The 12,805-nt window shown below is 49.3% G+C and overlaps 1 protein-coding gene across 9 annotated transcripts in view; it reads left to right on the top strand.

Moving 5' to 3' along the window:
• ADCY2 (adenylate cyclase 2) overlaps positions 1–12,805 on the top strand; it is a 413,092-nt gene that overhangs the window by 342,923 nt on the left and 57,364 nt on the right. For all 9 annotated transcript variants that reach the window (XM_045038986.1, XM_023239655.2, XM_023239653.2 and 6 more), the window contains 2 exons: positions 3,144–3,281; positions 12,063–12,182. In XM_045038986.1, the coding sequence (XP_044894921.1) occupies positions 3,144–3,281; positions 12,063–12,182 (258 nt within the window). The remainder of the gene's footprint in view (positions 1–3,143; positions 3,282–12,062; positions 12,183–12,805) is intronic.

The raw sequence follows: 12,805 nt of genomic DNA, 5'->3' as shown, positions 1-12,805 counted from the left end.
TGGCGTTTCCATATGAATTGACATTCTTCCTCCTCTCACATCTCCCGCTACAGTTGGTGCCAGTTCCACATTCACCAGTGGGTGGGTGTGGCATTAACAGTCAAGCACGTTTCTGGAAGGCTCACAGTGAGCTCACTGTAAGCAGGAGGCCATCGTGTATGCAGTGGGACTCACTGATGGTCAACAAAGGGAGGACGCAGATTTGAAGGAAGTCATGCCAGCCGTTACACCAGAGATCAAACGGGTAAAGCTGGGCTCTGAAGGGCACCTTCTGAATCAATGCCAAAATACTGTGGGAGATGGTATTGTTTATAATGTTTCATTACAACGGTGCCAATTTTGACACTTGCTTTTCCACCGGGGACTGTACTTGAATAGTTAACCCAAAACAGGCACACTGAGCTCCGTTATCATGTCAGGAACGAAGTCGTGCTTTTTGTTCAGAGCTATAGTCGCATCAGTGGTCTCCTTTCCTGATCCTTCTACCTCAAGAACGTCGTCTCTTTTCTCCTCTGCCCCGCCATCGGCATCCTCTGCTCCCCGCACATCTTCACTCTCCTCCCCCTCCTCTCTCTACACATCAGCTCAGGGCGCACGTCCCTGTCACCGGCTGTTTCCTGGTCCTTGCCACCAGCAATATTTTCCAATTTCCATATTTCTGAACAGTTTTCTTCACGTGGCCTCTACCTGGTGACAGGATTGAAGAAAGAAGGAGGCTGCTTGGAGGAAAAACCATAGTGGGGGGGGGGGGAATGAGGTTTTATTGTTCGTATAGATGCAGAGCAAAGAGACAGTCATTAAATGTCTCTGAGAATTATTATGTTTTCTTCATAAGCGTAACAACGGGAGCTAACACTTGGGAGTCCTGCCCCTGGTGCCTTATTATGTAGCTCATTTAACGTCCTACAAGACCAAGGAACCACGTATTATTATTGTCCCCATTTTAGAGCTGGGGAGGCTGAGGCCAGAGAGGATAGTTCACCTGCAGAAAGTCTCTCGACTCTGGGGGTTTGCTCCTGGGCTCCTGGGCTGATTCTTACTGTCCTAACCACCTCTCATCCTGTCTTGCAGAATCCCATTTCATTGCTGTATCAGCATTTAACATACTGCAGTGCTTCTGTTTCTAAGACTGAAGCAGAAAGACTCTGAAAGACGTAGAGAAATAAAAGTGCTGTCTATTCGTGCTACTGAGGATTCTCTGTTACGTGGTTTATCGATGTTACATCAGCTTTGCCATTATATTAACTTAGTGGTTCGAGTCAGAAAGGTACAGTTTGTTGGCCTTTTTTTTTTTAAATTTTTGAAATCAGGGCGCCTGGGTGACTCCATCAGTCGAGCGCCCGACTTCGGCTCAGGTCATGATCTCACAGTTTGTGGGTTTGAGCCCCACGTCAGGCTCTGTGCTGACAGCTCGGAGCCTGGAGCCTGCTTCGGATTCTTTGTCTCCCTCTCTCTCTGCCCCTCCCCTGCTGGTGCTCTGTCTCTTTCTCCCTCTGTCAAAAATAAACATTAATTTTTTTTTTAATTTTTGAAATCATAACCTTTTTCTAGTGTTTTCAGGACACGTTAGCCATAGGGCCACAGCCCCTTTCGCATGAAGGTTAAAGTGGAGATCCCTAGAGACCGTTTTGTACAGCTTGTCAGGTCAGGTGACATCTGTCGATCCCAGCAGCGCCTGGCACAGGCAGTTTGTTACCCACGCCTTAGAACTCTCCCCACCTCCATCCTGCCACCACCTGGACAAAGGTCTGAATTACAGTGGCCCCTCTGGAAAGGTGGCCTTAAGGATGAGGCGAGCTCAACCCCTAAAGTCCCACGGAGCAGAGTCTGGCCCCCAGCAGATGATGAGGGAACATTGGCTGCCATCCCATAAATACCTCAATTCCTTCTTGTATCGAAAGCATTTCTCCCAACACCCACACTCGCTGCCGCATTATTCGCAGTAGCCGGAAGTCAGAGGCAACAGTGACCATCCACAGATGCGTGGATAAATAAAATGCGGTATGTGCCTAGAATGGAACGTTATTCAGCCTTCCAAAAACAAGGAAATCTGGTCACCCGTGACAACGCGGACGAACCTGGAGATAATGCTGAGTGAAATAAGCCAGTCACAAAAAGACAAATGCTGCATGCTTCCACCTTTGGTAGGTGCCCAGAGTCGTCAAACTTTTAGAGACGGAAAGTAAGATGGTGGTCGCCGGAGGCAAGGGGAAGGAGAGAGGGGAGTTCTTCAGTGGCTATAGACTCTAGTTGTGCGAGATGAAAAGTTACAGAGACGTACTACGCAACACTGTGAATATAGTTAACGCCGCTGACCCGTGTGCTCAAAAATGGGTAAGAGGGAAAAGGTTACGTTAGGTAATTTTTAGCACCATCAAAACTTTGGAAAAGAGGGTCTCCATGTGGAAAGTCCCCGGAGGGCAGGATAAGGTAAAGCCATCACGAAGACACATGCCTGAGAACAGTGGATGTTGCCTTTGGAGGTAAGGACATCAATTTGCTTGGTAGCCAACTAAGCCAACTGGATCATGACTAGCTACCTGCCGATCTGTCTCCCATGTGAATGGCCGAATTGTGATCATTGTTTTATCATGGCTGTGACCTGAGACCTGCCACGTTCCCCCGAGTGGTTTAATCAACTGACATAGTTTTCTTTTATCAGAGGGTTTTTTTTCATGTTTATTTAATTTTAAGAGAGAGAGAGAGAGGGAGGGAGAGCACGAGCAGGGTTGGGGTGGAGAGAGAGAGGGGGACACAATCCGAAGCAAGCTCCAGGCTCTGAGCTGTCAGTACAGAGCCTGACGTGGGACTCTGACTCGTGAACTGGGAGATCGTGACCTGAGCTGAAGTCAGATGCTTCACCAACGGAGCCACCCAGGCGCCCTGAGTTTTTTGTTTGGGTTGTTTTTAAACGTAATTTCAGGACATACAAGCACATTCTGAATTTATCGCAGAAACTTAACTAATTTGTTCTTTATTTGTCACCATGATGCTCACATAGTTTGAGGAAGGTTTGTGACCTGGTATGGGCCCCCAGCGGAGACCAGCGCCTCCTTGTTTGTTCTGGGAAGAGTACCGATGCCTTTTGTGGTGTTAAACATCATGAAGAAACGTGACGTGTTTCCTTTCCTGTCTCCTCCCAGCAATGCAGCAAGAAGGCCTCCGCCTCTCTCCTGTGGCTGCTGAAGTCGTCCAGCATCATCGCGGACCGGCCCTGGCCGCGGGTCTCCCTCACAGTCCTCACCACTGCCATCATCCTGACCATGGCCGTGTTCAACATGGTGAGTCAGGGCTCCCGCCAGGCACGGCCTTCTTTGCCTCCGATGCCTGACTCGGTGGGACTTTCAGACCTTGACCGGGGCTCCGTGCTGACACCAGTTACTGCCTATTAAATTCAACATCCGTCCACCCTCAGCATCACTAAGGCCAAGGGTGCTTTCTGCAGGAGCCACCAGGGAGAGGGTGGTACCTTCCAGCAGCTTCCCACGGCCCTGCTAGCTACAGAAAGGACACTGACTGTCAGTGGGGTAATCACCGAGGGATGACAGAACCATCTAGATACAGAGAATGCAGTGGGAGAGGTATCCTGCTCTGGAGTCTAACAGGCCTGATCGTAACACTGGTCCCCCACTTGTCCGGCTGTGCAATTTTATAGGGTTTCCATGCAACTTTCACAGGCTCCATTTCCACTTCTCGAAAATGAGTTCTGACACTGCCCCGCTGGGGCAAATGAGCTGGTGTTCCTCCTGATGTGGGGCTGGGGGCGAGCGGTCGAGAAAGAATTCTTTTTTTCTTTTTTTTTTTTTTTTCAACGTTTATTTATTTTTGGGACAGAGAAAGACAGAGCATGAACGGGGGAGGGGCAGAGAGAGAGGGAGACACAGAATCAGAAACAGGCTCCAGGCTCTGAGCCATCAGCCCTGAGCCTGACGCGGGGCTCGAACTCACAGACCGCGAGATCGTGACCTGGCTGAAGTCGGACGCTTAACCGACTGCGCCACCCAGGCGCCCCGAGAAAGAATTCTTGAGACATTTTTGGTGCAAAGGGGTGCTTTCATTATAGCATGGGGACAGGCCCCGTGGGCAGGGAGAGCTGCACTTGTGTTTGTGAAGAGTGACTGATTAAATACTCTTTAGTTAGTGGGGCTGGGGAGAGCATAAGTCTGTGGAATTTGGAAACAAGGCTTCCGGGACCTTGAGGGGCTAGCTGCTATTATAAGGTAAGGTTATTTACTACTGCCTAGTGAAACATTAGTCCTGAGACGCTCCAGATGTCTATCAGTGGGCCATACATTTGGAAGGTAATTGCTAACGTGTATCTTGGCAGAGGAGGGGGGGTTAGGGTGATCAGAGTGAAGGTACCCTCACCAGAGCAGAGCTATTGTGGTAAAACATTGAGGGAAGTCCTTGCGGGAGCTGTAGGAGGGTTCCAATCTGTATGCCCCAGGAATCCTACCTGGAAACTCAAGTGACAGCAAAGTCCCACCCTTGTCTCTTTTTCTCCCATCACTATCACGCTTAGGACAGAACCGGGTGCTTTGTACATATTTAACCAGTGGTCGATCTCACTGTATCGATGGTACCATGACTCGTATATCCCTTAAGACAGACACGTAGGTAATCCACACCCATGGCGATGCATCCTTCTTATTCTGACATCGTCACCAGCAACCATGAGGCGTTAAGATACCTCGTATTTGGGCTATTTTACTAGCTGTTGGAACTACAGGGCATACGTACAGCCCTCGCCTTCCAGAAAGCAGAAAATCAGGCTGAGGAAGCACACCGGATATATTAAATAATAAAGACATAGTTTTTGGGGCTTAGCATCCCTTTGGCATAAAAATATCTGTTGGGCATAACCACGTGCCTGGCGTGTTACTAAATGCTGGGAGCCTAAAAACTGTGACCTGCCTTCGGGAGCTCACGGTGCCGTCCCCGAGACGGACAGCTGGCTAAGCCCATGTGAATCGGAGACTCTGCCAGCGAGGCGTGTGGAGAGGTGTCAAGGAGGGAGGTCAAGGCCGGCTGTTCTGAACCCTGGCGGATGGGCAGGTGGGCTCACCAGAAGGGAAGGAACGGTGAGCAGGAAGGAAGACGCTGGGCATCTGGGACATTTACGTGATGCGGTAGTGAAGGGGCTGAGGCTGAAGGGGACCTTGGGCACTTCCTTGACATCAGTTCTGCCATCATGCTGCAGAACAGGCCACTGGCTCCTTCTGACGCACGCGGGGGTTCAGGGGAAGCTGATGCCAGCGGGAGGCCAGCCGGGGGCCTCTTCATCTGCTTCCCTCTGCCTAGAAGTCCATATTAAGGCGTCCTGGAAAGGGGGTGCCAGGGAGAAGCCACAGCTGGCCCTCGGCCCTCCCGCTTCCTGATGGGCGTGCGGATTCTGGGGCGTCCTCCCACGTCGCCCTCTGGAGGACAGGCACGCTGGCTCGCCCTGCCTCACCGGACCACATGCCCCAGGTCCCTCCAGGAGCTCCCCTGAGAGAGGGCGTGCGGCCAGGCCCTAATGGCAGCCGCCCCAGGCACAGACCGGTGCAGTAGGCCACCGTGACCACTCCTTCCTCCGGCCGCCCGCTCGGCCACAGAGGTCGGCTCAGAAAGGAGGCTGCTCCGAGTTGCCTCTTGCAGGCAGTTAAAAGTCGTGGTGCCTGTGGGCAGGGGCTCCGCAGTGATCCCACACGGCCAGCTGGCTTCCCTGAGCCCCGCTGGCCATTGGTCTGGCGTCCCTGTGTGGAGTTTGCCTTGCTGTGTCTGGCTGACCGTGGGGACTCCACCGGCCTGGGCCGCCTCCCTCTTCTCTGTCAAATTAGCCACCGACCCTGAGCTCATCTCCCCTCCTCCTGCATTCACAGCCTCCAAGGCCCATGTCCTGCAGAGACCGTGAGGCCCCCTTTGGGGTGGGGTGGGGGCCTCACCTTCTAGGTCTCAGGCACACCTCGGCCATGACATCATTTATTTCCAACACGGACTTAATCAAGGCTGAGTGGGGATCGGCTGGAAAACGGGGCTGTGTCTGGACGGGTGATTCCCTCAAGAGCCGTCCTGCTCTAGAAGGAACTTAGGCACAAGGAGAGACTGGCATCAGTCAGCCTGGGTCCCTTGCTCATGAGGGGCCCAGGCAGGTTGAGCAGAGGCTTTCTGTGTGACGACCCAAAGGAATTTGTACTGTGGCCCCAGAGCTGTCATCGGAGCGGGAACAGCCACAGGGTAGGGACCGTGACATGAGGTACAGAAGACTGAGACAAGAGGGGCTTTTCTGGGAGAGGCATTTCTGCAAACGTGTGACCAGCCATTAGAATACCTGACCTTCCCGCCCGAGTCTGTCCGACGTACTTTGGATAGTGTAAGGGCGTGACAGTGTTCCTAGGGGAGGAAGATGGACAGAGCGGCCCAGGGCAGTGGTGAGAGCGTGTACAAACGAGTGCGTTTCCTAAGATGGGTTCCTCATGCTCGGCTTTGTAACGTGCATTTTTGCAAGAGCCCTGTCGCTCGAAGGTCCAGCTCTCCAGAGGGGCACACCAACAAGTTCCCAGAAGATTCTGGTAAATGCAAGCTGCAGGTGCCAGCTGGGTCAGGGGTGGACACCACCGTGAAGGGATAGGGCGCAGAACACATTTGAAGGACAACAGGTGCGCTAGGTAGGGTTCTGAGATGCACGCACAGACGGTGGTGTTCAGCTCCCTTAACGGAAAGCCCTATGATTCAGCCTCGTCATCTGTCCAGAGCACTTTCGCTCCAGAGCTGGGCACGGGCAGCATGCACAAAACACACTCCGGAGCGTCCTGCATTGGCCAGCAGCGCCACGTACAAGGTACAGAACGAGACCTTTAAACGACGTCCACACATTTGACGGTGAGACCTTCCCCTCCACCCAGCACGTGTTTCAGGAAGGCACCTTCTGTGTCAGGACTGGCCCTTCAGTAGTTACTAAGCGTAAGAATGAATGAAGGGGGAAGCATGCAGTCCGTTAAAAAAGAAACCATTTCTTTTGGGGAAGTCCAGTTTGGCCTCATAAAACCAGGATTTATCACCTAACTTAAATTTTTTTTGAATGTTTATTTTTGAGAGAGAGAGAGAGAGAGAGAGAGAGAGAGAGAGAATGAGCAGTGGAGGAGCAAAGAGAGAAGGAGACACAGAACCCGAAGCAGGTTCCAGGCTCTGAGCTGTTGGCACAGAGCCTGACACGGGGCTCGAACTCACAGACCGTGAGATCATGACCTGAGCCGAAGTCAGATGCTCAACCGACTGAGCCACCCAGGCGCCCCTCACCTAATTTTTTCAAGGCAGAACCTCCCTGGGAAACATCTGATTGCATTTCATAGAGAATATTTAATGTGACTGACAGGCAGTTCGGTCACTGTCATAAGTGTTTGAGGAGCTGAATGTGTTAGGTTTCGTTGTTTTTTTGTTTTTGTTTTTTTGGCAATAACCGGGCTTCCTTTGGAGAAGAAACACATCCTCACACCAGGAATACCTCTCCCAGGGCTGTTTTCCCTTCTCACCAAGAAAGGAATCTGTTTTCAGCTGCTGCCGACAGGTCTGTGGGACACACGTGAGCAGTGTGACGGATGACCCTGAAGAAAGACACAAAATAAGGCTTCTCCGCACGAGCTGAGCCGCCTCCTACAGCAGCAGAGGCTGTGGGCAGGGAATAAGCCGGATTACCTTTTTCCGTCCATCATTTCCATTGGTATCTGCTGCCGCGAAATGAGTGGTCTTTTTCCTGCCGATGCTCCCCTCGTATTTATTTCAAAGAAACATCGTAAGACAGTATGAAAGCCAGCGTTAGGTAGAGAAAGGAAATCATTTTCCCTGGCAGTAAAGCTTGCTTATGATTTTTAAAAAAAATTTTAATGTTCATTTATTTTTGAGAGAGAGTATGTGAGCAGGGGAGGGGCAGAGAGAGAGGGAGACACAGAATCCAAAACAGGCTCCAGGCTCTGAGCTGTCAGCACAGAGCCCGACGCGGGGCTCGAACTCACAGACCGTGAGATCATGACCTGAGCCGAAGTCAGACGCTTAACCGACCAAGCCACCCAGGCGCTCCGAAAATTTCATTTTCTGTCCGAAAACGTTTCCTCTGAAAGCCATAGTCTGGCCCGGGTCCTGTCGCAAAGCAGGGCTCTTTCAAATACAGGGACCGGAGTGCACAAGGAGCCGTGTGCTCCGTTTACTTTCTAGCTCACTGTTGAGAATCGTGTATGAGACGCTCAAACAAGAAGCTGCCATGGTTTCCCTGGCCTTTTGCCCACGTCCTCCCGTGACTGCTCCCATCACCGTACAGTCTCTTGTGGGAAACTTCCCAGAGAATGTTATGAATCGTGAGGCTTTCGTGAAACGTGAGGACAAGGAGTGAGCGTGGTGAACTGTTGGGCCACTCAGACCTCTCGTTGGGACCAAATGACCGGCGAGGATGGCATCAGGCATAAAACGCGATTTGAAATGTGATGTTCACAATTTAATATCATCTGACAAACACAATTCTGAAACGTTTCGAACTGCCCGGGAAACGTGACGTTCGGAAACACAGCTGAAAATATGAAGCGTTCATTAGCATTTTATCACGATATCATTTCCCCAGTTATGACAAAAGTCGTAGAACGTGAAGATGGGTCCAGAGAGGAGCTCCCCAAATAATTATGGTGCCGGGAGTTCATTCTGAAGACACAGTTGTGGCAGCTTAGCCTGGAAGGGAGAGGGACGAGGGGTTAGTAACTCCAGGGAATTTGACTGGCTGTGATTTAGGGTTGACCTCAGTTTCCTTTTTTTTTTTTTTTAATATTTTTATTTATTTTTGAGACAGAGAGAGACAGAGCATGAGCAGGGGAGGGGCAGAGAGAGAGGGAAACACAGAATCTGAAACGGGCTCCAGGCTCTGAGCTGTCAGCACAGAGCCTGACATGGGGCTCAGACCCACAAACTGTGAGATCACGGTCACTCACTGACCGTGACATCATGACCTGAGCTGAAGTCGGACGCTTAACCGACTGAGTCACCCAGGCGCCCCTGAGTTTCCATTTTAAAGGGACTCAAGGGACGCCTGAGTGGCTCAGTCGGTGGAGCATCTGAGTCTTGGTTTCAGTTCAGGTCGTGATCTTGACGTCATGAGATTGAGCCCCACGTCAGGCTCTAAGCTCAGCATGGAGCCCACTGGAGGTTCTCTTTCTCTCCCTCTGCCTCTCTCTCCCGCTTGTGTGCTCTCTCTCTCTCTCAAAAATAAAAATAAATAAAATTTTAAAAAAAGAATTTAAAGTGACCAAGAAGGCGTAAATCAATGCCAAATTGCAGTGTGAGGTCACGGACCCAAACAAGGGGCTTCTTGATTTCAGGGGTAGTTAGTAAATACTAGAAAAAGGGAGCAGAGGGGGTTAAGGAAGCGGGGTTGGGGATAGTGACTGAAGTTCTCTCTTGTTTTTTTGAGTTCAAATCATCCTAGTTATTGGATAGCCTCCTCGCAAGACAGAGTTTTCACAGGATATATTCTACTCTTGGTGCAGCAAGAATTTACTTTTTCTCTACACGGTGATGCAATCCAGAAGTTTTTGTTAATATTTAACAGGCGCTTAAGACTAATAACCTACCAAACTAAACAGTCTCCTTTTATTTGTCATTTTTTGATTCTTTAATATTTAAATCAGCTATATTTGGGGTCTGTCAAAATGACATCGGTAAAACTTTGGAGCCCAGCACTTGCCAAGTAATTGCATAATTTGTTTTTTCCTGATACAATATTTTTTCCCAAAGAATTAGCACATTTGTAAGGAAGTCAACCAGGGGGTGCAGCATTTTTAATACACCCTTTAGCGGCACATAAAGAAATCAACATTTCTTTGATATTTAAATCAGCATTTTGCTACGTGTTCTCACGCGATACAATGGGAAGAAACACTGTGTCTAGTATCATTCTTGGCATCCTAGGGGAGCGTTCCTCAGAATAAGCTAAGTAAAGGCCTTATGTGCTGAAGTCAGTCCGTTTTGGTGTTTGACAGCTGCCATCAAAGCAAATAAATTGATAGGAGGAAACAAAAGCAATTATACGGGGCTGCCTGGGGGGTTTAGTCAGTTAAGCGTCTGACTTCTGCTCAAGTAGTTTGTAAGCTCGAGCCCCGCATGGTGCTCTGGGCTGACAGCTCGGAGCCCAGAGCCTGCTTCAGATTCTGTCTCCCTCTCTCTCTGCCCCTCCCCCGCTCATGCTCTGTCTCTCTGTGTCTCTCAAAAGTAAACATTGAAAGAAAAAATTTTAAAACATGGCAAACAAAAGCAACTATAGAAGCTATGCAGGAGGGTTTTACTTTTATTTTTTTTGTAATTTTTATTTAAACTCAAGTTGGCAAACATACAGTGTAGTCTTGGCTTCAGGAGTAGAATTTAGTGATTTGTCACTTGGATATGACACCCAGTGCTCATCAGTCACAACAAGTGCCCTCCTTAATGCCGGTCACCCATCTTGCCCATCCCCCCCACCCACCGCCCCTCCAGCAACCCTCAGTTTGTTCTCTGTATTTAAGTATGTCTTACAGTTTGCCTCCCTCTCTCTATGTCTTATTTCATTTTTCTTTCCCTTCCTCTGTGTTCGTCTGTTGTGTTTCTTAAGTTCCACACGTAAGTGAAATCATGCATTTGTCTTTCTCTGACTTATTTCACTTAGCCTAATACCTTCTGGTTCCATCCACGTTGTTGCAAATGGCAAAATTTCTTTCTGATCGCTGAGTGATATTTCAGTGTGTGTGTGTGTGTGTGTGTGTGTGTGTGTGTGTGTGTGTCCGCCTTTTCTTTATCCGCCCATCAGCCAATGGACATTTAGCCCTTGAATACGTATCGCTAGCCCCATGCAGAACACAGTCCAGGTTTTGGATGAGATGCCTTTCTTTCAGGGAAGGGTACCTGGCCGGAGTGATCCTCTGGTTCACCTTCAACTGCCCACTTCCCTGGCCCTCAGCCATGGCACGGAAAAGTGGCTGGTCTGTGGCCACCTCGGTAATGTGTGCTTCAGGGGCGCCCGGGTGGCTCAGTCGGTTAAGCATCCGACTTCTGCTCAGGTCATGATCTCGTGGTGTGTGAGTTTGAGCCCCACGTTGGGCTCTTTGCTGTTGGCACGGAGCCTGCTTCCGATTCTGTGTCTCCCTCTCTCTCTGCCCCTCCCCTACTCACACTTTCTCTGTCTCTCCCTGTCTCAAAAATAAATAAATGTTAAAAAATAACGTTAAAAAATAACGTGCTGCAGCTTCTCCGGGAAAGAGAGAAAAAAAGAAAAACAAACGCAGAGAAAGAGAAACAGAGAAAAACCAGGGAAAAAATGAGAGAACGAGAGAGACAGAGACTGAATTTCTTCTGTCTCGCCAACTGGTTGACACTTTCCTTCTGGGTGCCGATACAGGGGACCATGGCTTAAGAGCTAGTTTTCTCAGGATTACTTATTTTTTCCAGAGTGAGGACCCCTTTCCAGCAGTCCTTACTCAGAGCATTCACCCTCTCAGCACGCTACGCCTCGTGATCCTGAACTGCCAAGCGCTCACAAATAATATATACAAATGGTGATGCCAAAGAGTGCATTTTGCCCACACAATTAATTTCTTAAAGTCAAAAACTCCATTGACCCAGTTCATGTTTGAAGCAAGATGGTGAAGACACTGAAAAAAAAAAACCTGAAGGTTCTGCTTTCTCGGTAGACAGTTGAGTGTCTGTGTGTGAGGTGATGTCACCCTCAGATGTGATTCCGACCAAGCCCTCTGCCCTGAGCTTTGTACATTTCTAATTTAACATCAAACAGAAGTGTTTCTGTTTTCGTTAATATCGTCTTATAGTTCTGGAATCCACGACAAGTGTGGAGCGCAACAATAAATAGTTATTTACTTATATCATAGAAATTCTCAAAGCTTCAAACAGGAGAAGATGGAGCTATTCGCATTTGAAAGACAGACGCCAGATTGCCCACGTAATCCTGCTTATGGTGCAAAAGGAATGAAGTCGTTAATAATGCAGCACCCCCCCTCCCCCGCTATCCCTTTAATCTCTGGTGCACTAATTCACTGAAAAAAACATTTTCTTTGCAGTTTTTCCTGAGCGACCCAGAGGAAGCCATTCCTCCGACTGCCAACACATCAAACACAAGTCTTTCTGCCTTAAACAATCAGGCAGTGATTCTGCGTGCACAGAATTTGTTTTTCCTCCCGGTAAGAGCATTTCACTCATTATTACTGCTCTTGTTGTCTTGCTCTAAGCTGTGAGCCCATTTAACGTGATGGCCTCCACTTTCTGATCGGCTGTAGATTTCACTTCTCCTCCTTGGTGTCGATACTTGAGTCAAGTCCCGACCAGCCAAAATCTGCCAGCCAGGCTGACCGACGCCGATTAGACACACTTACGGGCAAACTTACAGTGTCCTTTTGGTGCTCTCGCGGATGTCTCTGCTTTTATTCTCTTAGTGCTACATTCGATAGCACGTATCCCAGCGTTTGACGTTGCGTTGTATGTCACTGAAGTTCTGGGTTCATTGCTGATGGGTCTTGCCAGTAGTCCCGGTGGAACAGTGTTGGCTTCCTTGCTGATGATGGGGACTGCCTCTCGTATTTCTGCCTCTCCCTTGGCTGTAGACGTTGCCCACTGGTTATATCCTCAAATAATCCTTGCCGACTGACTCATTTTAACCATCCTCCAGAGAAGGGCCCAGATTCAAATTTCAAGACCGGCCAATACGTCGGTCTTTTCGGTGGAAAGGGTTAAGTCGTTTATTTACTATTTAGTAACTTCGTTTCATAAATCATTAATGCAAAAGAAGTTTTGATAGTCTCCTCTC

The sequence above is a fragment of the Felis catus genome, chromosome A1 (genome assembly GCF_018350175.1).
Source record: "Felis catus isolate Fca126 chromosome A1, F.catus_Fca126_mat1.0, whole genome shotgun sequence".
NCBI classification, from domain to species: Eukaryota; Metazoa; Chordata; class Mammalia; order Carnivora; family Felidae; genus Felis; species Felis catus.
This window is presented reverse-complemented; position numbering and strand designations above follow the sequence as displayed.